The following is a 27,700-nucleotide window of genomic DNA, read 5'->3' on the forward strand; positions in this document are numbered from 1 at the left end:
TGCCACTTGAAAAAGAAAGGAAAATGTTTAATTTAAACCGCAAATGAGATTTTTCATCTCCAGGAAGAAAGGGAAGTTTTCAGATAAGCTTGTGCAAGTACTAGAACTCTAAACCACAATTGAATACTATATTCAAATTTAACCACAGCTTCCTATATCCAGATCTTGCCATTTGCCCAGATTTAATGACCTTAGGGTAGATTTTCTTAGGCAGCTGTTATAGATTGCCAAGCAGGTAGTCCTCAGGTTATGATAACTTAATGGGACTGGAATTTCTGTCACTAGTAATGTCAAAGTGTGAAGTTATGTGACTGCATTGCTAAGTAATGGCAATCCCCGCAGTCCCAACTGCTGTCTTAACCCCAGAATGATACAGGTTATTAAACAAGGATCTCACATGATTACAACATGAGAACAGGAAAGGCAAGCAGGCCGGCAGGTGAGAGCTACAGGTGGATAGGTACCATGGGCAGACAGTATTGAGCATTAGCAGGTCGGTGTCCCGGGGAGGCACAGGAGGGTAAGAAGGTGCCACGGGCAGGTGCTACAGAGCATGGCTATGGGAGCAATTTTTGATTTTCCCTGCCAGTTTCCCCATTGACTTTCCTTGTAGGAAGCAGACAGAAAAAGTTACAAATGGAAATCATGTGACTGCAAGATGCTGCAACTGATTTAATTGCAAGCCGGTTGCCAAGGGTCCAAATCACGATCACGTGACCACAAAAATGCTGCAACAGCCACAACTTCAAGGATGAGTCACAAGTTCGGTGCTGTCATAACTTTGAATGGTTGCTGAACAAGTGGACATAACCGGAGTGCTACCTGTGATGCCGTTTGTGTGTTTGTGACTTGGCATGAAGCAATAGGCAGTGTCTTTCCTTTTAAAGAGCTTGGCTAATAGGCCTACAAAGGATGGGTACAGTTGCACAGGTCTGCTGAGCATGACTAAAATATTTTACTCTCTTCTTAAAGAGAAGTTTGCACAAATTTCTCATCTTTATATAATTGGCTGTATTACGTTCATGGTGTTTGTTTTTTTTAATTTATTTCCATAGAAATATCCTTACAGTTTGACAGCTCTGTGTTTAAAATGTGCAAATTCATTATTTCATAACGTTCACTGACCAAAAAGTCCTCTAAAATAAAAAATCAGAGAAAGCTAATTTAGAGTAAGACGCTAAAGCATTCAGATGTAGGGGCAGGATTTCTATGAATTCTACCATCTTGTCCATTACGAAAGCTAACTCTTCTGGTCTTAGTGACTCAAGCATCTGCCTCTGCTTCTGCCTAGAAGAACTGTTCATTGGCGCCTTTATTAGAAAGTTCTATAGCTGAGCCAATCAGTTGGTCTTGCCGCTGGCCCATCCAGCAAAAAGGATTCTTGCCGTGCTTTCTGAAAAAGAGGAAACATTTTCAGCACAATCTTTAACATAAGGTTCAGCATTTACTCCTAAACACACAGTTCCTCAACCCTTGGGGTATTATGACCCTCTAAAATACTTAATGAATTTGTGTGACACTCTTTTACAGTCTTACCTTCCCTCTGTTCCAAAGCAGCTTTTTCCTAGGGGATGTCAAACTGGCTCCCATTGCAAAACTGTTTTCTGCAAGAGGTCCAATGCCCAGGCTGCCTGGAGTGAATGCGCACATTCACTACCAGGATCCAGCATCAAATCCAGGAAAAGTCATCCCTGAAGGGCCTATGACAATTCGCCACAGTCAACTTGCCACAGCAAACTCCCCACAGCTAACATGCCATGGCCTACTTGCCGCGGTCAGCTCACTGCAGGACAACTTGCCATGGCCAACTCGCTGCAGGGCAAGAGTTACACTAATATCAAAGAAATGGTGGAACAGAATTATTAAAGAAGGGATGCAAAAGGAGGGACAGAATGAAATGGGAATGACAAAAATTAAAATTATTTTGTGTTTATTTAAAATAATTAAATAGAATTGTTAAATTGTCCTACAGCAAGTTGTCCCATGGAGAGTTGGCTGTGGCAAGTTAGACATGGCGGGTTGCCCGCAGCAAGCTGACTGTGGTAAGTTGTCCCAATCTGTCCATGGAAGAGGAGAGTGATGAAGACTCTGCCAACTTGCCTTGAGCAGTGGTCAATAGCAGGTTCGGATCTTGCAAGAGCTGCTGGTACGAAGTCAAAGAACGGGAACCCAGCACTGAGATCCCATGCATGGTCTGGTCCAGCCAGAGTGGGAATGTGACACACTCACACAGCCCACTTGCAACCGCTAGTTTGGGAAGCTTTGCCTTGAGACCCTGGGTTCCAACTTGGATGGAAAAATGTACCTTTACATATTATCAAACTCTCTGTCCTATCTGATTTTATTTAAGACTCTTCCATATTAAAAAAAAAAAAAGAAATCAACAGGAACTAGAATGGACCGAAGCATCAGGAATCAATTTCCAGCAATACTTTTATTTTCATTAATGTTTCTGAACTGCACGTATATCTCAGAAGAATTCCTAGAAAATAAAATGATGGGTGGCTACAGTTTTGCTTGCTTTCTGGTATATGGGCCATGGTTGGTGTGACCAACTATTTTGTAGAAGTGCAAATAAGCTTTCAAAATTCCAGAAGTATGCATTGGTCCAAAAATGTTGGGTAGCAGTTGGGATTAGCTTTGCTTTTTGTCCTTTCCCGTGCTATGTCAGCAGCTCAGAAGTTATTAGATGGAATATTTATGTCATGATAAGCATCGCACACAATTCTTTTTCAAAAAAATACTGATATACTGTATACCTAACAGCTTTCCTCAAGCTGGTACACTCTAGATATTGGGTATTTCAATTTCCCAAATATATAGTCAGCACCATCTTTCTACAGAATACTTCATGATACGTTTAAGATTTTAAATAGAAGATCTAAAAATGTCATTTTTATCTATGCAAGTAAATTCTAAAATAGCTACATTTTAGTATACATATTCACATGCTTTGCTTGACTAACATAAAACCGTTTGCTCTCTACTCCTTTTAAACACTTGAAGACTTTGTATTCAAGTTTTTGCAAGGGACACATTGCCATGACACAGCGCACACAGGCTGATGAAGGGCATCAAATTCTTGAAGTTCAGTGCTTACGTTTCTTGCTTAAAGCAGGGCTACTGCAGCTATTATTTCCCTAGCTTCCCAGTTCAAATTAAAGCTATCATATTGTTCTGCGACAGTGTCTTTTCTGACATGTCCAATTGAGGCTTCTGTACACATAATTTTCAAGCAGTGAAGATTATGTCTATAGAAGCTTTCTGAAAGTATTGAAATAGACTTCCCGCAAACAAAAATGACCTATGCTATCTCAGAAGGCCAACTATGCTGCCTCCACAATATAACTTGCCCTATTGAAAGAAATTAAGAGTGTCTTACACAACCCTACTTTCTATAAATGTTAAAACTACAAACCTAAAAACAATCAATCAAAAATAGCAGCAATAATAATAATAATAATAATAATAATAATAATAATAATAATAATAATATCATCATCTTTGCAACAATACTGCTATTAAGACATTTGTCCAGTTTCAAGAGAGGCTTTCAAAGAGGCCTATTTGAATGTCACCTTCTCTCACATTGTTTTAAAAGGCCAAATGTGGACAGAAAAGTTATGGGCACAATGGAGAACTTCCCGGTTTGGAAATCGGGGCAGTGACGGCATGCTTGCATAACTTGTGGGGGTAGCTGGCAATTCTATTCACTCATAGTCTGACATTATTTTCTATTTACTGCAAAATATGTCACCACTTGTCCACTAGACCAGGGATCCCCAACTCCCGGACCGTATATCGGCATCGGGCCACGGCATGCCAGAAACCAGGCTGTGCAAACAAGCGCAACCATATCTGTGGGATGCAGGCAGCACACGAAACCACGCCCCCTCTGGTCTGTGGAAAAACCTCTCTTCACGGAACCGGCCCCTGGTGCCCAAAAGATTGGAGGCTACTGCACTAGACATCAGCTGTTCTCCATTTCAGAGAATCATCAAAGCATAAAACTATGGTGTAGCCATCTTCAAGCCTACAACCATCACCATCTGTAACTTTAAGTGTTATAAATCCAGAGAGATGTGTGGTAACTTTTTCCCCGGAGTCGAATAAATCATTAATTATAGTACAGGTAGCCTTCGGCTTACAAGAGTTTGTTTAGTGACCGTTCAAAGTTATAACAGCACTGAAAAAACTGACTTATGGCCAGTTTTCACAGTTATGACCCTTATAGCATTCCTATGGTCATGTGATCAAAATTCAGATGCTTGGCAATTAGTAACTCCTATTTATGACGGTTGCCTTGTCCTGGGGGGACGGGTCATGTGATCTCCTTTGGCGTCCTTCTGAGAAGCAAAGTCAATGGGGAAGCTAGATTCACTTAGCAATAGTTTGACTAATTTAACAACTACAGTGATTCACTTAACAACTGTGGCAAGAAAGGTCGTAAAATGGGGTAAACTCACTTAACAAATGAAATTTTGGGGTCAGTTGTGATCGTAAGTCGAGGACTACCTGTAATACACTTGTATATAAAGAAATACAATATATGGGCATATTGCTTTGTACTTACTGTTTTGCCAGTTCCATGGATATTTGCTCTAAAGAATATCCTTTTGTCTCTGGTATGCAGATAATGACAAAAGCTAATGATGCTAGGCTCATCAGGGCATAAATGAAACATATCCAGGGTAAGCCAAGTAGGTCTAAAAAGAATAAAAATGGTTTGACTCAGATACTTTAGTATACTTTATATACTTCAGATAATTCATAGATAAACATTTGAGGCTACCCAAGATTTGCTATAACATATAAATCTTAGTACACAGGAAAACAGCAACAACAAAACCAATTCAACATTGAAAAATACTCAACAAACATTCTAGATGTTTTATCTTCAACGTATAGAAATTATTAGCTTACAAAACAAAACCTTATAGCAGATACCAGAAAGGATATTATGAAATATTTAAAAGTACTACTTGATTGTCCATTTCCTTGGACATAATGGGTAATGACTATTTTCTCTCTTTTACTTTACTTTCATTCTAAGAGTGATTTTGTCATATAATACTAAAAATATCCTTCTGTCTACAGAAGTCCTCTAGTCCAACTCTCTGCCTAGAGCAGGAATCCTCATACTATCTCAGACAAATGGTTGTCCACACTTCGTTGAAAACCTCCAGCAATGAAGCATCCACAAATGTTTGGACTTTCCCAGATTCCTGGAATTCTGCTCAAATATGAATCAATTCATCTTATTTTTAAAGGATTACACCAAGAGGAGAGAAAGGCTGATTATGTAATTCCCCAGCCACAGCAGACTTACTTGTTACAGTCAAAAACGTTGATGAGATAAGGAGATTAACCCCCCAGTTGACGCTTGATGTGAAAGCAATTGCTCTTCCTCTGATCCCTCCAGGAAATATTTCACTTAACACCAGCCATGACACTGAAATCAAAAAACAAAATCAGTTTAGCTAGTCAGGTTTCACACTCTTTTACCCTGATCTTATACTTCATAGTTCCATTAAATTCCAGATTCTCAACTATAGCAGAGGTTCTAGAAGCCGCAGAAGGAAGAGACCCACAGATAATAAAATTGGAACGTTTATTTTAAAAGGAGGTACTTTTTAAAAAAATCACATAAATGATCCATAAAAAAAAACAGCATTCCATCCAAGTACGAACTACTTGGATACTGTGATTAAAATATAAAAAATAAAGCAGTTTATAGTGTCCATGTGGTAAACAATGGTTTTTTTGTTCCAGGTCTTAAACAACAACCTGACTTTCTCCTTTATGTGTCTTGAAACTACATTCTAAGGTGACTTATATAAAAGGTGCTACTCAATATCCTTGAAGGACTTCCCAAGTAGGCATGGAGACCAAATGAAAGCCTTCTGATTTATCGTCTCCATTGACTTAACTGAATTAGTTATATTTGCTGATCAGGTACAATGATTCTTTTCTAAACATGTATCTGGGACACCCATTTGATTTGATTTTGGATGTTAAACACTGCCATCATAATGCTTGGTTGCTTAGTTGCAATCTAAATTAATGACTACCCTCCTCCCCATTTCCACTGTTTTTACCTGTTTTGAGTCACCCAGAATCACTCAGATGAAACAGACGTAACAAATTGAATAAATTATGGTTAGTCAGATAGTCAGCGAGGTATTTAGACTAGATTTGGTATTTTCTTCTACCTATCAAGTCCTTCTCAAGGATCAGGATAGGTAGATGTTGCTGTTTATTAATATTAAAATTAGGACATAAGCTGTTCCAAGTAAAGCTGCCTTCTGCAAATGATGCTTATTTTGTCAATGCCAATGGTGTTCAAGTTGTCTTCCAGATGTTGTAGAAATCATTATTATCTAATTTTCCTTAACTGAGGAACAGTAACAGCTCAAAATTAGCTACCTTTAAGTTAAGCTGCTAAATGGCATAGTGTCAACTTCGAGCCAAACCTGGCTGCAGCCATCTTTCTGTTCCTCAGTTGCCACACAGAGGGGGAAGGAGATTGGAAAGCATTACTAGACACAACAAAGAGCTTTCTCGTGAGAACCAAGGTCATCTCTACTGGCAACAGATAAGGTTGGGGAAGGAGTGCCTGAAGAGGCCACCAATTAACTCAATTGGCCAAGGTGACCTGACACCTGGGGATGGGGTTATTTCCTAGTTTAATTATACTGAAGCCACGGGAAAGATTTATAATTGGTTTTCCATTGAAGCTGTGTTGATATGATGTACTCAATAAACAGGATCTTTGAGAAGAAGCCAAGTCTCAGAGTTCTGATTTGCTTGGGTTCATTAGTCGGAGCCTTGACACATAGATAATTTCCAAATAAAGATCTCAATCTTAAGAAGGCAGCAAGATCAGTTCACTTGCTCTTGCTCCCATACTGTTCCATCACTTTTGAGGCTTCTACTCCTTGTTCTGCTCTGGGGAAAAGTTCTTGTGCAGAAAGAGGGGGCATGAGGCCCTATACGGTAGCCTCAAACACAGTCCAGGTCTCTAGAAATTCAAGTACGACTTTAGTTTGGAATGAGGCAATATTAATAAAAAGAAAGCAGAATATAACAATGCCCCACCCTATCTGTGGCTTTGATTCATTGTCACTGAGCATTTGAAGCAAGTACCATATTTTTCAGTGTGTAAGACACACTTCCCCCCCCAAAAAAAGTGGGTGGAAATGTCTGTGCATCTTATACAGTGAATGTTGCTGAAGCCCCGCCCACATGCCGCCCCCTACCCTTTGGTCTCTGCCTCCCAGCAATTTACCTCCTTGCAGCAAATAGCAAACAGCCTGTCAGCTTCAGCACAGCCTGATTTAGCACAAGCAGCTGATTGGCGGCTGGATCGGCCTCCTGGAACATTGCCAATCAGCTGTTCCAGGCTGCAGGGATCGCCACCGCCCATCACTCCTGTCACTGCCCATCACTACTGCCACCTATTGCCACCTCCACTCGTCCTGTTTTCGGCCTCCACACATCCCGTTTTCAGCCTTCATGTGCCCCATTTTTGGCATTTGCGCATCTCATTTTTGGTGTGCAAGGCTGAAAACGGGACGCACAAGGCCGAAAACAGAACAAGCAGAGGCTGAAAATGGGGCATGCAAAGGTGGTGATAGGCAGCAGCAGCAATGGGCTGTGATGGGAGTGATGGGCGGTGGTGATCCCTGCAGCCTGGAACAGGTGATAGGCAGTATTCCAGGAGGCCAATCCAGCAGCCAATCAGCTGCTTGTGCTAAATCAGGTTGTGCTGAAGCTGACCAGGCTGTTTGCTGTTTGCCGCAAGGAGGAAAATTGCTGGGAGGCAGAGGCAGATTTTTCCCCTTTGTTTTCCTCCCCAAAAGCTAGGTGCGTCTTATACTTTGGAGCATCTTATAGTCAGAAAAATACGGTAATCCTACCAACACAACATACTAAAGCAGCAAAGTTTGTTAGTACATTTTTTCACATCTAGTATTCAGAACAGGGCAAGCCTGTTCTTGTTTGGTTTTCAGCAGCCTTCCTTGAAGATGGATCTTTCACATTGATAATAGTAATTCAGGCATTTCTCAAAGTAGAATTTATTTAAAAAGTGAAAGGAAGGGTTTAATCAATGTTGGATATTTAAGCTACCATTCTATTCATTACATCAAATCTACTAAAGGCTCTGAAGAAAGAACAGACAGACATTTTAGGTTTTCATTCCACCTGATGCTCTGAAATTCTACAATGGAATCCAAAGATAATGAAGCAAAAGGTTTCTTAGGATTTTAGGAAATCTGAGTCACAGAGGCCAAAAAATTACTAACAATTACAAACAAAGGGAATTCTTCATTTTTGACAGTATTGATGTATGCATTCGTTAGCTGCTAATAATTTAGAACAACCTAGCCTAAAATAGAAAGCAGAAAGGAGCTGCTGGATTTAATTTAATCGCATTTAAGAATGCAAAACCGATTTTAAAAACCCTCTTATTCCTTTTACTTTCTATGTAACACGAACAAGAACAAAACTGGTCAGCCGCCCATTTGTTTATCATGGTTTTTACAAGGCAAAAAGAGCTTTCTATTACAAACCAATCAATGTCTTTTTAAGAGTCTACTTTGCTTCACACATAACCCTGAATCATAAACCATTAACTACAAACCAAAATATCTTAGTGTCGCATTATTTTCAAGTAGATCACATAATGGCTGACTATGATATGTGCACCAGCCACTGGTACTATTTCACCTTGTGTCCACAGTGATGCAAAGGTAGGAGGTGTAGATTTGATTAGGAGATAGCAACATGCCCTGGAGTATTAATATTCCTGAGGAAATATTCCTTGAAGTCAGCCAAGCTCCCTGCCCTATCTAAATTCTATTTGTTTTGGTTAAGATGTTTTAAATAAAAAATATAATAATGCTATATAAAGTACAGCATTATTTAAGACATTCATTTAATGCCTTTTTTTCAAAATGCCTTTGGCACAACATAGCCCGTCCCTAGGCCAATAAAAGGTAAATGGCTGCAATCCAATCTTTGATTAGAAGCTTATCCCCTTAATCTGGGAAAAAGCAATGGTACACAGAGGTTAAGCACATGTTCCAGGAGCTAGAGGAAATAATGGGATATGATATCACTAGCTTGTTTTCAAATAAATTGATGTTTTGTGACTGGCCATGTTCATAATGGCAACCATTCTTTAAATTAATCTACGGTAACCAGCCAAAACATATTCTTAAACTATAAAATGTATTCTCCAACCTAAATGTATTGTTTACTAATGAAACAGACACTGTAGCAGAAGAAGCTTCTGAGGGCCAAACAAGATGTGATACAGTCAGAAATTACATTTATCTTTCACCTGGGTCAGTGTTTCCCAACCTGACAACTCTAAGAGGTGTGACTTCATCTCCCAGTATTCCTCAGCCAGTAAGGCTGGGAAATATTGATCTGGGGAATCCAACTGCTTGCAAGCAAATCTATTTCCTGCAACAGTGGCTCTCAATCGTTTGTTCACCACAGACCCCCTTTAAATACCTTTTGTGGCCACGAACCACCAAGACTTAACTCAAGACTTAAATCATGAAATTTCTTCAAACCTTCGCATACCCCCTGTGACACTGTGCCCCCCACCCCCGGGAGGGTCTGTGCATCACAGGTTGAGAACCACTGTCCTAGACATATCATAGTGTCTTGGCACATCAGCAAAGCTTTTGCTTTACAATTTTTGTTGTAAAACTTTCCTATTCAGTGACTTCAATCCAAGCATCTTAACACTACACCAAAATAGGAGGGAAAGCAATATATGTAATACTTACTTGGTCCAAGTCCTATGGAGAAAGCTGCAACATAAACCAGCAAGCTAGCCAAAGATAGCCATTTCAGAAAGGGTTGCACCTTGGCTGGTTCAACTGCAACCTGGGATTCTGTTTGCATTCTGACAAACGTTTTGTCTCCCACCAATGTTGTTCCGTTCTGATACTCGGGGCCAGCAATTTCATCCTTCCACCGGGAGGAACTTTTAACAGGTAAAGTCGTGCCAGCAAAACGTTCCTTAAAAGTTTCATTGGTGAAGGTCACTGTTCCTGCTCCCTGAAACAGAATCTCTTCCAAAGACTGATTTTTACAGACAGCAGTGACATTCACATGTATATTTTGCATCACTAATCCTAAAGTGATCAACGACACCGACATGAGGGATGAACCAATACAGAGAAATGTCTTGCTTCCTAAGTGGTCCACAAAAAAAATAGCTGGTATCGTACTGATCACTTTAACCACTCCAACCCCAGTTGAAGCCAAAGTAGCTGCTGCATTGCTCTGAAATCCAACTGATTTCAAAACAGTGGATGTGTAAAACAAGATGTTGGGTTGTCCAGTTACTTGTACAAAAAAAACGAGAGTGATCCCTATCAGCAGCCGTGTTCTCATGTTGTCTTTGGAATGGAACAGATCCAGAAAATGATATTGGTGTTCATCTTTCAAGGAAGATTTGATCATGGTGAGTTCTTCGGTAGTGTCCGAAGTCGCCCTGAGTTTTCCAAGTACTTTACTAGCAGCTTCATCGAAACCTTTCATAACCAGAAAACGAGGACTGGGCAGAAGAAAATATAAAGCAACTATCTGTAAAACCCCCAGTGGAATAACAAGGCCGAACATGTACTTCCAGCCGTGAGAAACATTAGCAAAGGCATAATTTGAAATGTAGGCAAAGAGAATTCCCGTAACAATCATGAGTTCATTTAAAGACACAAGCAAACCTCTTCTGTGCTGCGGGGCAATCTCTGCGATATACACACATGTTGCAGTTGAAGAAAGGGAAACAGAAACCCCTATCACAATCCGCCCTACTATAAGTAGTCCATAGGAGGCAAAAATGATCAGAATCAGACTGCCCACAACAAGTAAAGCAGACGACAACATAATGGTAAATCGCCTCCCATATTTGTCTATCAGGATTCCACCAGTTACTGAAGCTAACAAGGCACCTACAAGAATTGTGCTTACAATTATTTCTTGTTCTCGGCATGAAAGTGTTAGGATGCTAGTTAGCTGAAGAAGAGCTCCAGAGATAACTGCAAGCTCATAACCCATCAAAAATCCACTGATGGCAGCAATGACAGATGACAGGAGAGTAAGCATTCCACAACCTGGAATTAAAGGATATGAGAAAAATGCATTTAGTTTTGTTGCATCAGTAAATGTATCTTAGAAACCATACTTTTCTATGATGCTCCAGCAGTTAAAATGGAGAATTGTATAAAAAGAGTTTTAAATAGATTAACTGTTTTTATTTCAAAAACCAGGATGCTGCTGTATGAGGCCAGAGAATTAAGAATTGGGCTAAGGAAATAGTTAGTCATGGTCAAGCTGTAGCAGAATTTTCTGGATCCCAAATGCAACCAGGGTCTGCTGATGAATGGAGTCCTATCCAGTATTACTGGTCATCAACAAAAATTCCATGACAGAATGTGCTGGTTATGAGTTGAAATGGTGAATCTAGAACAGGGGTGTCAAACTCGCGTCGTCATGGCATTGTCACGTGACGATTGAGACATCCCCTCCCCTCTGCTATACCGGGTGGGGGCGAGGCTAGCACATGACGAATCCGGCCCGCCAGCCATGAGTTTGACACCCCTGATTTAGAGGGAGTATTCACAACAAAACATCTTTGATCTCCATAATCAATTTTGTTTGCCAAAACACGTAGCTATTTGGGATGCCAGAATAATGGACAACTGGAAACCTGAGAAATGGAGCTAATATCAAGGTATCATTTTATTATAAAAGTAATTGTTTTATTTTACGTTTCTTATTTTTAAAAAAATTTCCACAAGCTTTTTTCATCCTTTAGATTTAAGATTTAGGAAAGGACCTAGGTTAACTATACTAGAACGAGTAAAGTGCAACATGAATTCACATGAAGTTCCAATTGAAGTAATTTATGCAATGTCAAACTGTTCAAATAATAACTACCATACTATTTATTTGCATTTGGTTTTGGTTTTTTAACAAGGAAATCATAACACATCCCAGAAAAGTCATCATAGGTGAGACATAGAGACACATTGGTATAAAAACTATCCAAATAAAAGACTGCAAATGATTTTCCGTATTCCATCTCTCTCTCTCTTTCCCTCCTCACTCTCTATATATCTATAGTCTCTCTCTCTCTCTCTCTCTCTCTCTCTCTCTCTCTCTCTCTCTCTCCATCTATCCACACACACACACACATTGTGTATGTGTGTGTAAAGTTTAGCTCAAGCAGACTGTCTTGTAAGTCTTACGAACCTGCTTAACCATATGGCCTGAGGTTTGTACTGTTTATGATTTTAAAATTATTTCCTAAGTTTGCTGATAGTCCACACTACCTTGGATATTAACTGGTAGAAATTACTTTAGTTTCTTATTTTAAAGAAGAAACTCTGAATAAAAAAATTAAAATGCTGTTTAACCATGCTAGTTGGACATAGGTTGAGACCAGGGGTGGGTTCTACTTACCTTTACTACCGGTTCGCAAAGGGAGCGTGTGCGTGTGCTCGCTTCACTCTTGCGCTTCTGCACATGCGCAGATCATCAATTATGATGTCCGGGTGGGTGGGCAGAGCCTCCCGCCGCTTTTACTACCGGTTCTAAAGAACCGGACAGAACCAGGAGCAACCCACCACTGGTTGAGACACATTTTAATATCCACTTTAAGTTGATCTTTCCAAGGACCAGAATGCGTGTTCCATTAATTGCACTGTTGTTAAACAATGGGCCCAGGAACAGTTACACATCACCATGTTCATCATTAAGGAGGAGGGAGAGATTGAGATGCTCATTATTTTTAGAATAATGGCTGAAAACAGGTAACAGAAGAAGTTGATTACTTTCCATGCACCATTGCAATGTATTTTTAAGTAGGTAGTTATTCAAGACAGAGCCTGTACTCTTTGCTAGACTTCTGCCTAAGATGTGTTAAATACACATTGGCTCCAAGTCTATTTTAATGATGAATTCCCTTAGATTTCCTTTCACTTGGTCTTTTTAAAATATCTCTTCCTACATTTCACTTTGTTTACTTTTGTTAGTCATAAGAAACTGTAACAGTCAATACATAAACCTGAACGTATTTTATTGACTTAATATTGCAAACCATTTTTAAGTGTGTATCTATTACACTAAAAGCAAATTACTTTTATATTTCTTATACTACCTGTTATTATCATTGTACATTTTATTAGCTATCAATTGAACTATTCACCATTTGACACAGTTTTGAAATGGCTTATTTATTTATTAAATAAGTGATATGCTGTTCACGTCGCCATAGTGATTCAAAGTGATTAAAAAACAGTTTACAAAAATAACACCCCGATAATATAACACATGCCCAAGATCTAAAAATCATTCCACTTTCCAGTCAAATAAAGACAAGAACTAAGTAGAAGAAAGAAAGATGGAGCCTGATTGTCGTGCAAATAACATGACCTTGGCCCATGATGTAGGGCTATATAAGTGATGATGACATCTTTTAATTGTACTCAGAAACCCGCTGGAAGCCAGCACAGTTCTTGGGGATTTTAATGAGCATATTCGGAAACACTGAAAACTGCCAAATCCCTGCATGAAACCTTTTTTCATAGATGGTCCTTAGTGGAACTGTAACATTAGAAAAATTGCCGGTGTAGCAATGCTCTATGGCAGGGGTCTCCAACCTTGGCAACTTTAAGACTTGTGGACTTCAATTCCCAGAATTCCTCAGCCAGCTTTGCAAAGCTGGCTGAGGAATTCTGGGAGTTGAAGTCCACAAGTCTTAAAGTTGCCAAGGTTGGAAACCCCTGCTCTATGGCATTAGAAATTCTATGAGGAAGAGACCTTTAGTTTGGTGTGGAACTTAAGGCACCAGGCTAGAAACCAAGTCACCGTAAGTTCTAGATCCCTTTTAGGCAGGGTGACTTTGGGCCGATCCCTCTCTCTCAGCCCATGACATCAGGCTCGGGTGACAAGCTGGTTAGTCAAATCTTGTTGTACCCAATGGATCAACACTCCATTGGAAAAAGAAAAAAAACACCCTGCACTTGCTGGAAAATGCCAGGAAGGAGAAAAAAAAATAGAAGTTCTAAAAAGTTCTATGGCATTAGAAAAACTTGCTGGTGTAGCAATGTATTCTCTGGATTCTCTTTCTCACCTCTCTGCTTGCTGCTGCCAACTATTTCATCATAGATGAGAAAGCATATGATTTGGCTAGGTGAATCATGCTCTGGGAGGAGAAAGGCCAGCAATAAAGAAACAGGGTGGAAAATTGTAGTTGCCTACTCTGTCTAATTACACTGTAAATAACTAATGGAGAAAATGGAGATCACCAGAGACTTTGTTTGGGGGTGGCTGGGGGGAAATCAGGTAAATGAAAAATTAACAATGGATAACTGGCACATATTTCAATCAAGGTAATCAAGAACAGAAAATAAAATATATATAAAAAATAATCAATATATAGAATCCAGATTAGGGCATACAGTATACTATTCTGCAAGTGATTCTAACTTTTAGGAGTGGGAATTATAGGCAGATGGCAAACATTTGGAAGAAAGTGAAAGGGATGTTGTCTAAAATGCTACTATGCAAGTAAGAAAAACATAATCTGTTTTTCATACATGTTCCAGTTTCCCATACATGTTACTTCATTAAAATCCACACATTTTGCAATTTATTTCATTAAATGCATTATAGCTGCCAATTCCAGCAGATTACTCATCAATTGGAAAAGATTAATTCTTAAGACAGCAGGTTCTGCAGAATTAAGCACTTAGAAATTAATAAAGTGCAAGGAAAATTGTTTTTCTTTATAATTTAAATTTCTGCCCAAATTCAACAATGACTCTAAGAAGCATACAAATTAACATACCTGAACTTTTTGTCACCCTTTTTTAGGGCAGCTGAATTACAAAGGACCCATGCCGTCCCCTTTCCTTTCCTTTCCAAGCAGATTCTTGATGGAAAACAACATCATCTTTTTACAATTATATGAAGCCTTGTGATTTATGCCTGCTTTTTTTATTTCTATTATTAGAAGTTTACTAACATCTAAGCAATAAATTTAAAATGAAGGCACTTGCATTAGTTCTTGTATAAGCATGTTTAGTTGCGCAGGCTGACTTGGATTTTACATTTAGATTTACATTTGACATTTAGAACTCAGCTTTCCCCAACAAACATATACTTACTGCATAGCTTTCTGAAAATATACACTTTAGAGGCTGAAGTGTGGTTCTCCTGGACATGATCTAAATCTAAATTTCTTAAACGCACAGCAACAGAATTGTCCCAACTGCTGTGATGCTTATACTGTTTATACTATTCCTCCCTTATTTGCTTTCTCCTTCTCCAGAGAGTTTTTGGTTTGAAAGACTAGAACAGTGATAGCTAACCTTTTCTGGACTGAGTGCCCAAAGTACATGCACGAGTGTGTGAATGTGCACGTGCATGTCCGAACCCCCAAAATGCCATGCGTGCACGGCCCCCGTGCATGTGCCCCACCCCATGCATATGCACCCCCGTCGCATGTGCACTGCCCCACGCATGTGTGTGCACTCCCTGCACACACCCCACCCCTGCACATGTGTGCATGCCCCCCCACGCATGTGCAGCAGAGACCCAAAGACCAGCTGGCTGGCAGGAGGCACCCGTGCATATGCGGCAGACCTGAACTGGGGCGACAGCTCATGTGCCCGCAGAGAGGGCGCTGTGTGCCATCTCTGGCACACGTGCCATAGGTTCGCCATCACAGGACTCGAGGGAGAATTTTGGTACTTCCAGCTTCTGTACAAGCCAAAGCTTTTTTTGAATCATTTTCTGTCTACTTTGATTTCTAATCTTTCCTTCAGCTGTTCCTGGGACCCACTCTTTCCTGAACCTCTTTGCAACTTAATTCAGTTGCTGGAGTCCTTAACTCTACCTGAGTTTGAAACATGCTGCGGACATCTGCAGGCATTCCTAAGAGGGGGAATATTACCTGAGCAATCATTTAGTGAGACAATTGTTATAACTATAACAGAAAGGTGGTTTATGTACAGCAAATACAGTATACAAAGAGTCAAAATTTAACACCGAGTGAGATACCAGGAGTCATAAATATGGGCTCTATACATGTGAAGAAAAAGGCCCTTCAGATTAGCTGTCTCTTAGGCAGAATGATGAACAAAAAGAAGACAAACATGTCATCCCACTGTCTTTCTATGTGTTCTTTCCCTCTTTGAGACAATAGGTCATGAGGTGCTGAAGAGTCAACAATCTCTAAGAGTTTGCAAAGATAGGTATGAAGATATACAGGTGAAACTCGAAAAATTAGAATATCGTGCAAAAGGTCATTTATTTCAGTAATGCAACTTAAAAGGTGAAACTAATATATGAGATAGACTCATTACATGCAAAGCGAGATGGTTCAAGCCTTGATTTGTCATAAATTTGATGATTATGGCTTACAGCTCATGAAAACCCCAAATTCACAATTTCAGAAAATTAGAATATTACATGAAATCAATAAAACAAGGATTGTACATAGAACAATATTGGACCTCTAAAAAGTATAAGCATGCATATGTACTCAGTACTTGGTTTGGGCCCCTTTTGCATCAATTACTGCCTCAATGCGGTGTGGCATGGATGCTATCAGCCTGTGGCACTGCTGAGGTGTTATGGAAGACCAGGATGCTTCAATAGTGGCCTTCAGTTCTTCTGCATTGTTCGGTCTCATGTCTCTCATCTTTCTCTTGGCAATGCCCCATAGTTTCTCTATGGGGTTCAGGTCAGGCGAGTTTGCTGGCCAATCAAGCACAATAATCCCATGGTCATTGAACCAGGTTTTAGTACTTTTGGCAGTGTGGGCAGGTGCCAAGTCCTGCTGGAAAATGAAGTCAGCATCCCCATAAAGCTTGTCTGCGGAAGGAAGCATGAAGTGCTCCAAAATCTCCTGGTAGACGGCTGCGTTGACCCTGGACTTAATGAAGCACAGTGGACCAATACCAGCAATACCGGCTCCCCAAATCAACACAGACTGCGGAAACTTCACACTGGACTTCAAGCATCTTGCAGTGTGTGCCTCTCCATTCTTCCTCCAGACTCTGGGTCCTTGGTTTCCAAATGAGACGCAAAAGTTGCTCTCATCAGAAAAGAGGACTTTGGACCACTGAGCAACAGACCAGTTCTTTTTTTCTTTAGCCCAGGTAAGACGCTTCTGACGTTATTTGTTGTTCAGGAGCGGCTTGACAAGAGGAATACGACATTTGAAGCCCATGTCCAGGATCCATCTGTGTGTGGTGGCTCTTGATGCACTGACTCCAGCCTCAGTCCTCTCCTTGTGAAAGTCCCCAACACTTTTGAATTGTCTTTTCCTGACAATCCTCTCCAGGCTGCGGTCATCCCTGCTGCTTGTGCACCTTTTTCTTCCACCTTTTTCCCTTCCAAATAATTTTCTACTAATGTGCTTTGATACAGCACTTTGGGAACATCCAACTTCTTTTGCAATGACCTTTTGAGGCTTTCCCTCCTTATGGAGGGTGTCAATGATGGTTTTCTGCACAACTGTCAGGTCAGCAGTCTTTCCCATGATTGTGATTCCTACTGAACCAGACTGAGAGACCATTTAAAGGTTCAGGAATCCTTTGCAGGTGTTATGGCTTAATTAGCTGATTAGAGTGGGACACTTTGAGCCTAGAATATTGAACCTTTTCACAATATTCCAATTTTCTGAGATTGTGAATTTGGGGTTTTCATGAGCTGTAAGCCATAATCATCAAAAGTATGACAAATCAAGGCTTGAACTATCTCGCTTTGTATGTAATGAGTCTATCTCATATATTAGTTTCACCTTTTAAGTTGCATTACTGAAATAAATGACCTTTTGCTTGATATTCTAATTTTTCGAGTTTCACCTGTATATAGCAAATGGCTACTTTGAATGATAACTTCTTGAGACATCAGACACTAACAGAATTAAGCACTTAGAAATTAATAAAGTACAAAGAAAATTGATTATTTATAATTTAAATTTCTGCCCAATTCAACTATGACTCTAAGCGACATACAAATTAACATTACATGAATTGTTTGTCGTCCTTTTTTAGGACAGCTGAGTTACAAAGGAACTGATCTGTCCCCTTTCCTTTACAAGCAGATTCTTGATGGAAAACAACATCATCTTCTTAGAATTATATAAGCCTTGTGAGTCATCACAAGATTAATGCCCGCTTCTTTTATTAGCATTATTAGCAGTTTACTAACATCTAAGCAATAAATTTAAAACGAAGGCACTTGCATTTGTTCTTGTATAAGCATGTTTAGTTGCCCAGGCTTGGATTTTTCCGTTTAGATTTACATTTGACATTTAGAACTCAGCCTTCCCCAATAAGAGCCTTGGTGGCGCAGCAGACTAAAGCACTGTTAAGTAACACCAGCTGCCTGCAATTACTGCAAGTTCAAATCTCACCAGGCTCAAGGTTGACTCAGCCTTCCATCCTTTTGAGGTAGGTAAAATGAGGACCCGGATTGTGGGGGCAACGGGTGGATAAAAATCAATGATTTTTTAAAAAAAATCAAAAAAATCAGATTTTTTTTATTTAAATCGGATTTTTCTGATTTAAATCGGATTTTTTTGATTTTTATTGAATTTATTATTCAATATTATTTTAATAAAAAACTTTTGGGGTAAACATCTATCGTAAGATAGTTTTCTATTTAAGATACATAAATAATTTAGTTTATTCAGCATGAAATGGAGCTTAGTTATGTAGCATGAGGCTGTATATTCTGCAACACTGGGACTATCGGTGAGTCAACAGTGGGTCAAAGGAGTAGCAGAGATGACAGTTGCTCTTTAAAAATTATGATTTAAATCGAGTTGATTTAAATCAAGCCTTTTTACTAGTGATTTAAATCATGATTTAAATTGTGATTTAAATCAACTCGATTTAAATCAAATCCACCCTGGGAGGCAATAAACTGACTTTGTATAAAAAAGAACACCGCTTTGTGTGGGGGGGATGGGGGGGCGGCAAAGCCCTACTAAGCAGGTATATACAAAAATATGAAGGCTATTGCTTAACGCATTGTAAGCCGCCCTGAAAAGGGCGGCATATCAACTTCTGTACAAGCAGAAGCTTTTCTGAATCCTTTTCTGTCTACTTTGATTTCTAATCTTTCCTTCAGCTGTTCCTGGGCCTCACCTTTTCCTGAACCTCTTTGCACTTAATTCAGTTCCTGGAGTCCTTAACTCTACCTGATTTTGAAATGTGCTGCACACATTTGCAGGCATTCCTAAGAGGGTGAATATTACCTGAGCAATCATTTAGTGAGGCAATAGTTATAACTGTAACAGAAAGGTGGTTTATTTACAGCAAATACAGCATTAAAGCAGGAAAAACCTCCTTGGGTTGTTTGCTATTTCTCCCTTCAGGAAAGAAAAGTAATGGTCACAGAACACTCAATTTCCCCCCACAGCCCTATGAGGTGGGTTGGGCAAAGAAAGACTGACTGGCCGATGTCACTCAATGAGCTTTCATGGCTGACAGAGGACTAGATCTCTTTAGTGCCTGTCCAACATATTCAGGAATGACACTGAGAAGAAGCATTTCTTGTGGCATAAAAGTAGCATAAAAAAGAATGAATATATAGCATCCGGATTAGGGTATACAGTGTACTATTCTGCAAGTGGTTCTAACATTTAGGAGTGGGAATTATAGGCAAATGACAAACCTTTGGAAATTCACGGGAGAAGAAAGTGAAAGGAATGATGTCTAACATTCTACTATGCAAATAAGAAAAACATAATCAGTTTCCCATACATGTTACTTCATTAAAATCAGCACATTACCCAATTTTATTTCTTTTGTTAAATACATTAGAACTGCCAACTCCAGAAGACTTTACTCAGACTTTACTTTACTATTGAGAATGATAACTTCTTGAGACATCAAGTACTACAGATTTAAGCACTTAGAAATTAATAAAGTGCAAAGAAAATGGATTACTTATTTATAATTTAAATGTCTGCCTAATTTAACAATGACTCCAAACGCTGTACAAATTAATATTACATGAAGTGTTTGACACATTTTCTTAGGACAGCTGAATTATAAAGGACCCAAGCCATCCCCTTTCCTTTCCTTTTTCCCCACAAGCCTGTGAGGTTGGTTGGGCTAAGAAAGACGGAGTGGAGTGGAGTGAAATGGAAGAGAATAGAATAGAATTGAATCTAATAACAGAGTTGGAAAGGACCTTGGAAATCTTCTAATCCAACCCCTACTCAGGCAGGAAATCCTTTACCATTTCAGACAAATGGTTGTCCAATCTCTTCTTAAAAGCTTCCAGTGTTGGAGCATTCACAACTTCTGGAGGCATGTTGTTCCACTGATTAATTGTTCTAACTGTCATGAAATTTCTTCTTAGTTCTAGGTTGCTTCTCTCCTTGATTAGTTTCCATCCATTGCTTCTTGTTCTGCCTTCAGGTGCTTTGGAGAACAGCTTTACTCTCTCTTCTTTATGGTAACCCCTGAGATACTGGAATATTGCTATAATGTCACCTCTATTCCTTCTTTTCATTAAACATGGGGCTGCCTTTGGGGTGCACCTGGAGGCTCCAACTGGTCCAGAATGCGGCCACGCAAGTAGTTACGGGTGCGTCCCGCTACTCCCATATAATACTACTATTGCGCGAGCTGCACTGGTTGCCGGTGGTTCTCCGGATCCGCTTCAAGGTGCTGGTACTCACCTATAAAGCCCTTCATGGCATTGGCCCGGGGTATTTGCAGGATCACCTCCTACCGGCTCCCACCGCCCAGTGCGCTCACATAGGGCTGCCCTCCTCCGGGTCCCCTCGGCCAGACAGTGTCGGCTGGCGGTCCCCAGGATAAGAGCGTTCTCTGTGGTCGCACCGACCCTCTGGAATGGGTTGCCCACCGGGCTCCAGACAGCCCCCGACCTCCGCACCTTCCACGCCGACCTAAAGACATGGCTCTTTCAGCAACTTCCCTGATCTGCCGTGGATTTTAACTTGGGGATTTGGGGATTTTAATTGGTTTTTAATATTATTTAATTTTTATCTATTGTCGGCTTGTTTTATTGTTGTGAGCCGCCCCGAGTCCTACGGGAGAAGGGCGGCATATAAATCTGACAAATAAATAAATAAATAAATAAATAAATAAATAAATAAATAAATAAATAAATAAACTAGACATACCCAATTACTGACTGGCCAATGTCACTCAATGAGCTTTCATGGCTGACAGAAGACTGGATCTCTTTAGTGCCTGTCCCACATGTTCACTGCTACAGGAATGACACTGAGAAGAAGCATTTCTTGCATGCTTGAAGAATTGCATATAACATATGAAGAAAGAGGGGGCTATAAAGACGTCAACCTTAAATTACCCAGCTGCATTATTGCCAATGAATTCAGGTTGATGAACAACATGCTCCTAAGATAACATCTTGTTTTGCTTCCCAGTGAAGCTAGAATGCCTCTGCTCCACCTAAACCCCATTACTGTTCCAACATTCCAATGAAGAGGGAGAACTCAATAAACTGTAGCAGCTACTGTTTGTTTTTCTGTCCTACCTACTCCTTTTCAATACAAATGGCTTTCAGAAGAAGAAAAAACTACATGGGGCCACCATGAAAAGAATCCAGAAGCTTCAACTGGTAAAAAATATTGTTGCAGACAATCTTGGGCACCCAAAGAATGGTGTATATACTGTGCTTTTCGGAGTATAAGACGCAATTTTTGCCCCTAAAAGAGGGTGGAAATGTTGGTGTGTCTTATACACTGAATAGAGCCATTTTTGGCCTCTCGAAACCCTGCCCCGTGTGTCCCATTTTCACCAAAAACAGCCCTGTTTTTCACAAAAATAGGGTGCACAGAGGGTTGGGAGGCCTGCAGAGTGCTCCTGGGGGCTGGGGAGGGCAAAAACATGACGCGTGGGGGGTTTGGGAGGCCCAAAACAGGCTCATTTTTCGTGAAAATGGGGGCGTTTTTGCCCTCCCCAGCCTCTAGGAGCACTCTGCAGGCGTCCCAAATCCTCTGCGTGCCCTGTTTTTGTGAAAAACATTTTTCACAAAAATGGGACGTACAGACGGTTTGGGAGGCCTGCAGAGTGCTGGGAGTGTTGGGGGCCGGGGAGGGCAAAACCCTTTTTTTTTTATTGTTTGCCTCTTCGAAATCTTGGTGCCTCTTATACTCCGGTGTGTCTTATAGTCGAAAAATATGGTAACCACTCTGCTACCTGAGATGGACTGGGTGCCAGTCTGCTTCCAGGTCGAATTCAAGGTGTTGGTTACGACCCTTAAAACCTGTATATGGTATGGAATAGGGTTACCTATGGAACCATCCTCATCTCGTTACATCAGTCTATCCCACCCACTCAGGTAGGGAAAGTATTCTGCGGACCTTGTCAATCAAAGAATTCTGATTGGAGTCCAGAAGAGAGCCTTCTCTACTGTGCCCCCACCCTATGGAACACTCTCCCCCCAGAGGTGACACAGGCCCTCACTCTCTTGAACTTCCATAAAGATGTAAAAACATGGCTCTGTGCCTTTGCTTCAGATGTACAGAGGAACCTGCACCCATAGGGCTGTTTAGCTCCCTGAAAGTGCCCCACAACTTTTAACATTCTTTGCCTCTTTTACATTTTATATACCATGTTATGCTTTTAATATTTTACTGTATAGAGTCCCTCTGTGAGAGAGCTGGGTGCTTCTTAATATAATAAATAAATAAAGGAAATGTATAGAACTTTAATGCTGGATTAACTTCTAACTTGCTAACCTGAGTAGCACCCATATATCTACAATATACTGTATACATTACGTCTTCTCATATCTAATATTAGCAGCCTCAGGCAAGCAGTACAGGCAGGTACATTTGGACTCAGAGATTTGAATTAATGGCAAAGTGAACGAGAAGGAAGAAGTAGAAAACAGCACAAAAAGAAATACTACCAGTAGGAAGAAATGGTGTATGTATATAATGCAATCCAATCCAAACTTTCATTTTAAAGATCTACAGATCTTGACATTCTTTTAATCAAAATACAGGGCATTAATGAAAAGTCTAAAAAATGATCTAATTACACTGTAAACCCTTTCTATGCATTCTTTCCTAATATAAATTAGGAATAACATAAATATAAATTATGAACAACATAACAGTGTTTCTTTGTAGTAGATGCAGCAAATTTAAAAGATAAAGGATTTTTACATACTTACATTTGTGTGTGTGTGTGCATATGTGTGTATGTATTATATGTACATGTATGTATCTGTGTATATGTGTGTGTGTATGCAACTATTTGCAAAATCAACATCTACAGTGCTTCTTTCTAAAATATATGGTCACTGGGGACAATGAGCCTTTGAAATAATCCAAAATCTAACCAATTAATTTATGTTGCAGATATATGAAACAAGCCATTATCAGAACATCATTTTATTACATCATCAATGACTTTTTGGAGGGACCTAGTTATTTTACGTATATGGATATAAGGTACTGAATAATCTAAATCTAAGCCACATTTAGACCATTATCAACAAACAGAATTTTGACCTCTACCCAAACCTACCATCTGAGAATGTCATTCTTGGATGAATGCCAAGGCCCTCAAATTCAAAAGGGTCAATATTGCATTGACCGTGTGATGTCTCTTTAAGTGAGAGCAACGGATATCTGCCAGTTGTCTAATACAGTGTTTCTCAACCTTAGCAACAACATGCTGGCTGTGGAATTCTGGGAGTTGAAGTCCACATAGTTTAGGTTCGCCAAGGTTTGCTTTACTTATTTCTCACCTTTACTATTTTTACAAATAACTCAAGGCAGATAACATATCCAATATTCCTTCCTCCACCTATTTTCCCCACAACAACAACCCTGCAATGATGAGCTTGATTGAAAGTATGTGACTGGCCAAAAGACTGTTAATTTATGCCTAAGGCAGGACTAGAACTTACAGTCTCCTTAATCGCTAGACCAAACTGGCTCTCAGGCTGGTTGAGAAACACTGGTCTAATGAAAGAATACCATAAGCCACAACAAACCTGACCCATTCGATATATGGGTCCCATTTCCTCCTGTTACCAGAATGCTGTTATGAAACAAAGCAAAGGACTGATCTGGCCCCCATCAAAAACACTGCTGCTTGTTAGGGAAGGGAGCTTGGCAGCTTCAGGGATTGAGGTGAGATGGGAAGTCAGGAGCTGCAGCACACATTAAGAGATGTTAGGAGATACAGGCAATGAAGACATGAAACCTTTTCAGGTACGGATCCCTGAACTCTGGAGATGGTCACCAACACCAGAGGAGGGTTGTTGTTGTTTTGTTTTTTGGCTAATTACAGTTAGTCCTTGACTTACAACCATTCATTTAGTGACCGTTCAAAGTCACAATGGCATTGAAAAAAGTGACTTATGACCATTTTTCACACTTAACGACTGCTGCATCATCTCCACAGTCACCGTGGTCAAAATTCGAAAAACTTGGCAACTGGCTCATATTTAGGTTCCAAGGTTGTGGGATTATCTTTTGTGACTTTCTGTCAAGCAAAGTCAATGCGGGAACCAGATTCACTTAACAAAGAGTGTTGCTAACTTAACAACTGTAGTGATTTACTTAACAACTGTGTCAAGAAAAGTCATGAAATGGGACAAAACTCACTTAACAACTGTCTTGCTTAACAGTAGAAATGCTGGACTCAATTGTCGTCCTACGTCGAGGACTACTTGTGTACTTGCTGCTTCGGTTAATCTCCTATGCCATTTTCCATGAAATTTAAGCTCTCTGATTACTTAAAGGAGCAAGCTGATCCTGCCCATGTTCTTTATTTAATTAACTAATCCAGCAAGTGTTCAAGATTAATCAATCATACCCATTAGTCCTTATCGTACTAACACAAGTTCTCTTCCAACCTCCCACATTCCTTGCTGCAGGCTTTTAAGAGAGGGCATTTTATGAATTCACTGGCTGGAATAGAAGTGCTTCATAAAAGGATTTGTATATGTATTGAAAACAGTCATCTGCACAAGCCAGTCCAAGTATCTCAGCTGTCATGTGAAAGTTAAATCCTTAGCATCAGCACATTGTGAATCCACCCCATGTAGCTCTTTTGTGTTACTTTTGGAAATCTGCAAAAGACCAAGTAGGCATAAACAAAATGGAACAATAATGACATTGCAATCTTAAGAGTTTTTGAAAACACAGATAATACCAGTCTTGCTGTGTTCTGAAATCAGAGCCAAAATCATCATCAAACATTTGGAAAGACAACCATAGTTAGATGAAGAATTGAAGCTTCAAGAGAGACAGATGTTGTTTTCATGGTGTGCTGCAAAGAGCACAACAGTCATTCCAATCTAGGTGATAATATATCTTGCAATACGTTAGGGTCCAATTAAACCAGGAAATAAAATAAGTGCAAGATAAACAACCTGCACCTCATATGCAAAATGATGCAAAGGCCATTCATTGTTCAAGGATAAGATCAAAGTGCTGTAGCAGATAGAGACTTTACTTGGACCAGGAAAATCTGTTTTAAAGCCTAGTTACTATTGCTTAAATGAGAGCAAGTTGATATAGGTAGCAATTAAGACTTTGGGCTAGAAACTGGGGACTTGAATTCTAGTGCTGCCTCAGGCATAAAGCCAGCTGGTGATCTTCAGCCAGGCATTCTCCTTCAAGAGGACAGTAGGCAGGAGGCAATGGCAAACTATTTCTGAAATCTTGCCAAGAAAACCTCAAGGATTTTCCTGGCAATCATTAGGAATCAAGACTGATTCCCAAGGCACACACTCTGCCTCTCATTGCTTAGCTTTATACACACCGCACAGAAATACTACCAAGCTAAAACAGAACAAGCAGAATTCTTCTCCTTTGCCTCCTCTGGCTTCTCCAAAGGCCAAAAGGAATCTATATGTACATATATACTGATAGTGTTACTTCCAGCACCTCCCTAAAGAAAAACAGGAATGAGAAAGTTGAGTTGACGAAACGGTTGCAAAGTTTCCGGGCTGTTTTGTTTCTTTCTAAGCATTTTGCCCTCTGGTTATTGTTCTGTTTCTTGAAACTGGAAAGTTACCGACGCACGTTATCTGCATCTGTCAAGTCTGCAGGCATGCCCGCAATCGGCTCTTTTACCTGTTTGAGCTGGAGGTTCGTGAAGGCTCCTGCATGCGGTACCCTCTTCTGTCTCGTTCTGGCTTTTCGGACTGAGGTCCTCCTTGTTCTGCCCGAGTAACATGGCTGGAGCTTTAGAAAACCCAGGGCTCCTTCGAGACTCAAACGCCTTTACAGGAAGGCCGCCTTCCCCAGGCGCTCCAGACCGGCGATGAGTCTCGCCGCCCTGTTCATGGCAGCGGGATGAAATCTGAAAGTTTACTAAAGAGATCCGCGGGTAACTTTTCTTTCCGCTACCGCAGGCTTTGCCCTTTTCGGTGACCTGGCCTGTTGCTATTCTGGCGGAGCCTATCAGCGGCGCGAAAGGGAGGGATTTTTTTTTTTTCTTTTCCAGACGTATTGTTTTCGCTTCGAACAAATAGCTGAGAAAACGAAGAGGAGAAACGCGGAGCTCAGCCTGAAGCTCTGGAGCTCCCCGTTCTAACTAATCGAAGCTGTTTCTCCACAATGAGCATTTTACCCCCGCTCCTATTTACTACGCCCGCCCCCATTCCCGTGTGTGCGTGTTTTAAGAGGTGAAGTACTTGCAGGGCCTACACAAACAAGCCAAACGAGCACACAGTATACCGTCCGTGTACAGGACCATCATTTATTTATTTATTTATTTATATATTTATATATGTGTATGTATGTATGTATGTATATATGTATATATATATATATATTTATATATGTGTGTGTATGTATGTATGTATATATATATATATATATATATATATATATATATATATATATACACACACACACACACATTTATATATATATGTGTGTGTGTGTGTGTATAGTTAATATTTCGGGTTTCTTCCCGTGTAATTGTGGATATATCCCTAAAAGGGTAGAAGGGTAGAAGAATCTCATCTGCCATCATCAGGCTTATGTGAGGAGTCTTTTGCAGTACACACACACACACACACACACACAAACACACACACACACACACATTTTACCGTTCTGAGCAATTAAAGAAATGTGAGAAAGAGTCACCTAAGGCAAATCCAATGTTTATTTGTCTGGCTTCTCCCCCCCCCCCACCTTTCCCTCCCTCCCCACCCCCTCAAATTAAAGGATGCTATGCTGGCAAGAAAGAGGAAGCAGAACCCTGGACACGTCTGAGAAGAAAAAGGGGATGTTTATAGCCAGTTCAAAAGTGGATTATTTCCGTAAAAAAATACTTTTGCACAGGGAACAGTAGGATGTGAGTGTGTATAATGATTCTTGATTCAGCTGTCCTGCAGAAATTACATAAGAATGTAGCATTACCTACAATAAATTTAATAAATATATTAATCTCACAATGTTCTATTTAAGTAGCATCCTTTCCTGAACAACCCACAATTGTTTGGGTTCACACATAACCACATAATTATAAACTAATAGGAGGATTACAGGATTACAAACCCCAGGGGTTGATTATGTTGCACAAAGCAAAACCAGACTGCCTCAGTACCATGCGTCATCCCGCCAGTAATATTGAAATACTACATTTCTGGGGAGGTAATGCTGTAAATGTTGACC

General features: G+C 40.1%; 1 protein-coding gene across 1 annotated transcript; it reads right to left on the bottom strand.

Annotated features, from left to right (window-relative positions):
* SLC2A12 (solute carrier family 2 member 12) lies at window positions 1–26,668 on the bottom strand. The gene is made up of 5 exons (XM_034418842.3): window positions 26,147–26,668; window positions 9,804–11,135; window positions 5,330–5,452; window positions 4,574–4,706; window positions 1–1,393 (listed from the first exon to the last, which is right to left on the bottom strand). Exons 1-5 carry the CDS (start codon window positions 26,247–26,249, stop codon window positions 1,288–1,290), a joined length of 1,797 nt encoding a protein of 598 aa, XP_034274733.1. The 5' UTR covers window positions 26,250–26,668; the 3' UTR covers window positions 1–1,287.
* Between the last annotated feature and the right edge of the window lie 1,032 nt (window positions 26,669–27,700).

Source organism: Pantherophis guttatus, chromosome 1, assembly GCF_059756535.1.
Source record: "Pantherophis guttatus breed Tessera chromosome 1, ASM5975653v1, whole genome shotgun sequence".
Classification (NCBI taxonomy): domain Eukaryota; kingdom Metazoa; phylum Chordata; class Lepidosauria; order Squamata; family Colubridae; genus Pantherophis; species Pantherophis guttatus.

Excerpts from the sequence above, each read along its gene's own strand:
- SLC2A12 (XM_034418842.3), bottom strand. The coding sequence starts at position 26,249 with ATGTTACTCGGGCAGAACAAGGAGGACCTCAGTCCGAAAAGCCAGAAC. Across the intron at positions 11,136-26,146 it reads CGAACCTCCAGCTCAAACAG|GTTGTGGAATGCTTACTCTC; the intron begins GTAAAAGAGCCG and ends CTTTAATTCCAG. Across the intron at positions 4,707-5,329 it reads AACGTTTTTGACTGTAACAA|ACCTACTTGGCTTACCCTGG; the intron begins GTAAGTCTGCTG and ends TATTCTTTTTAG.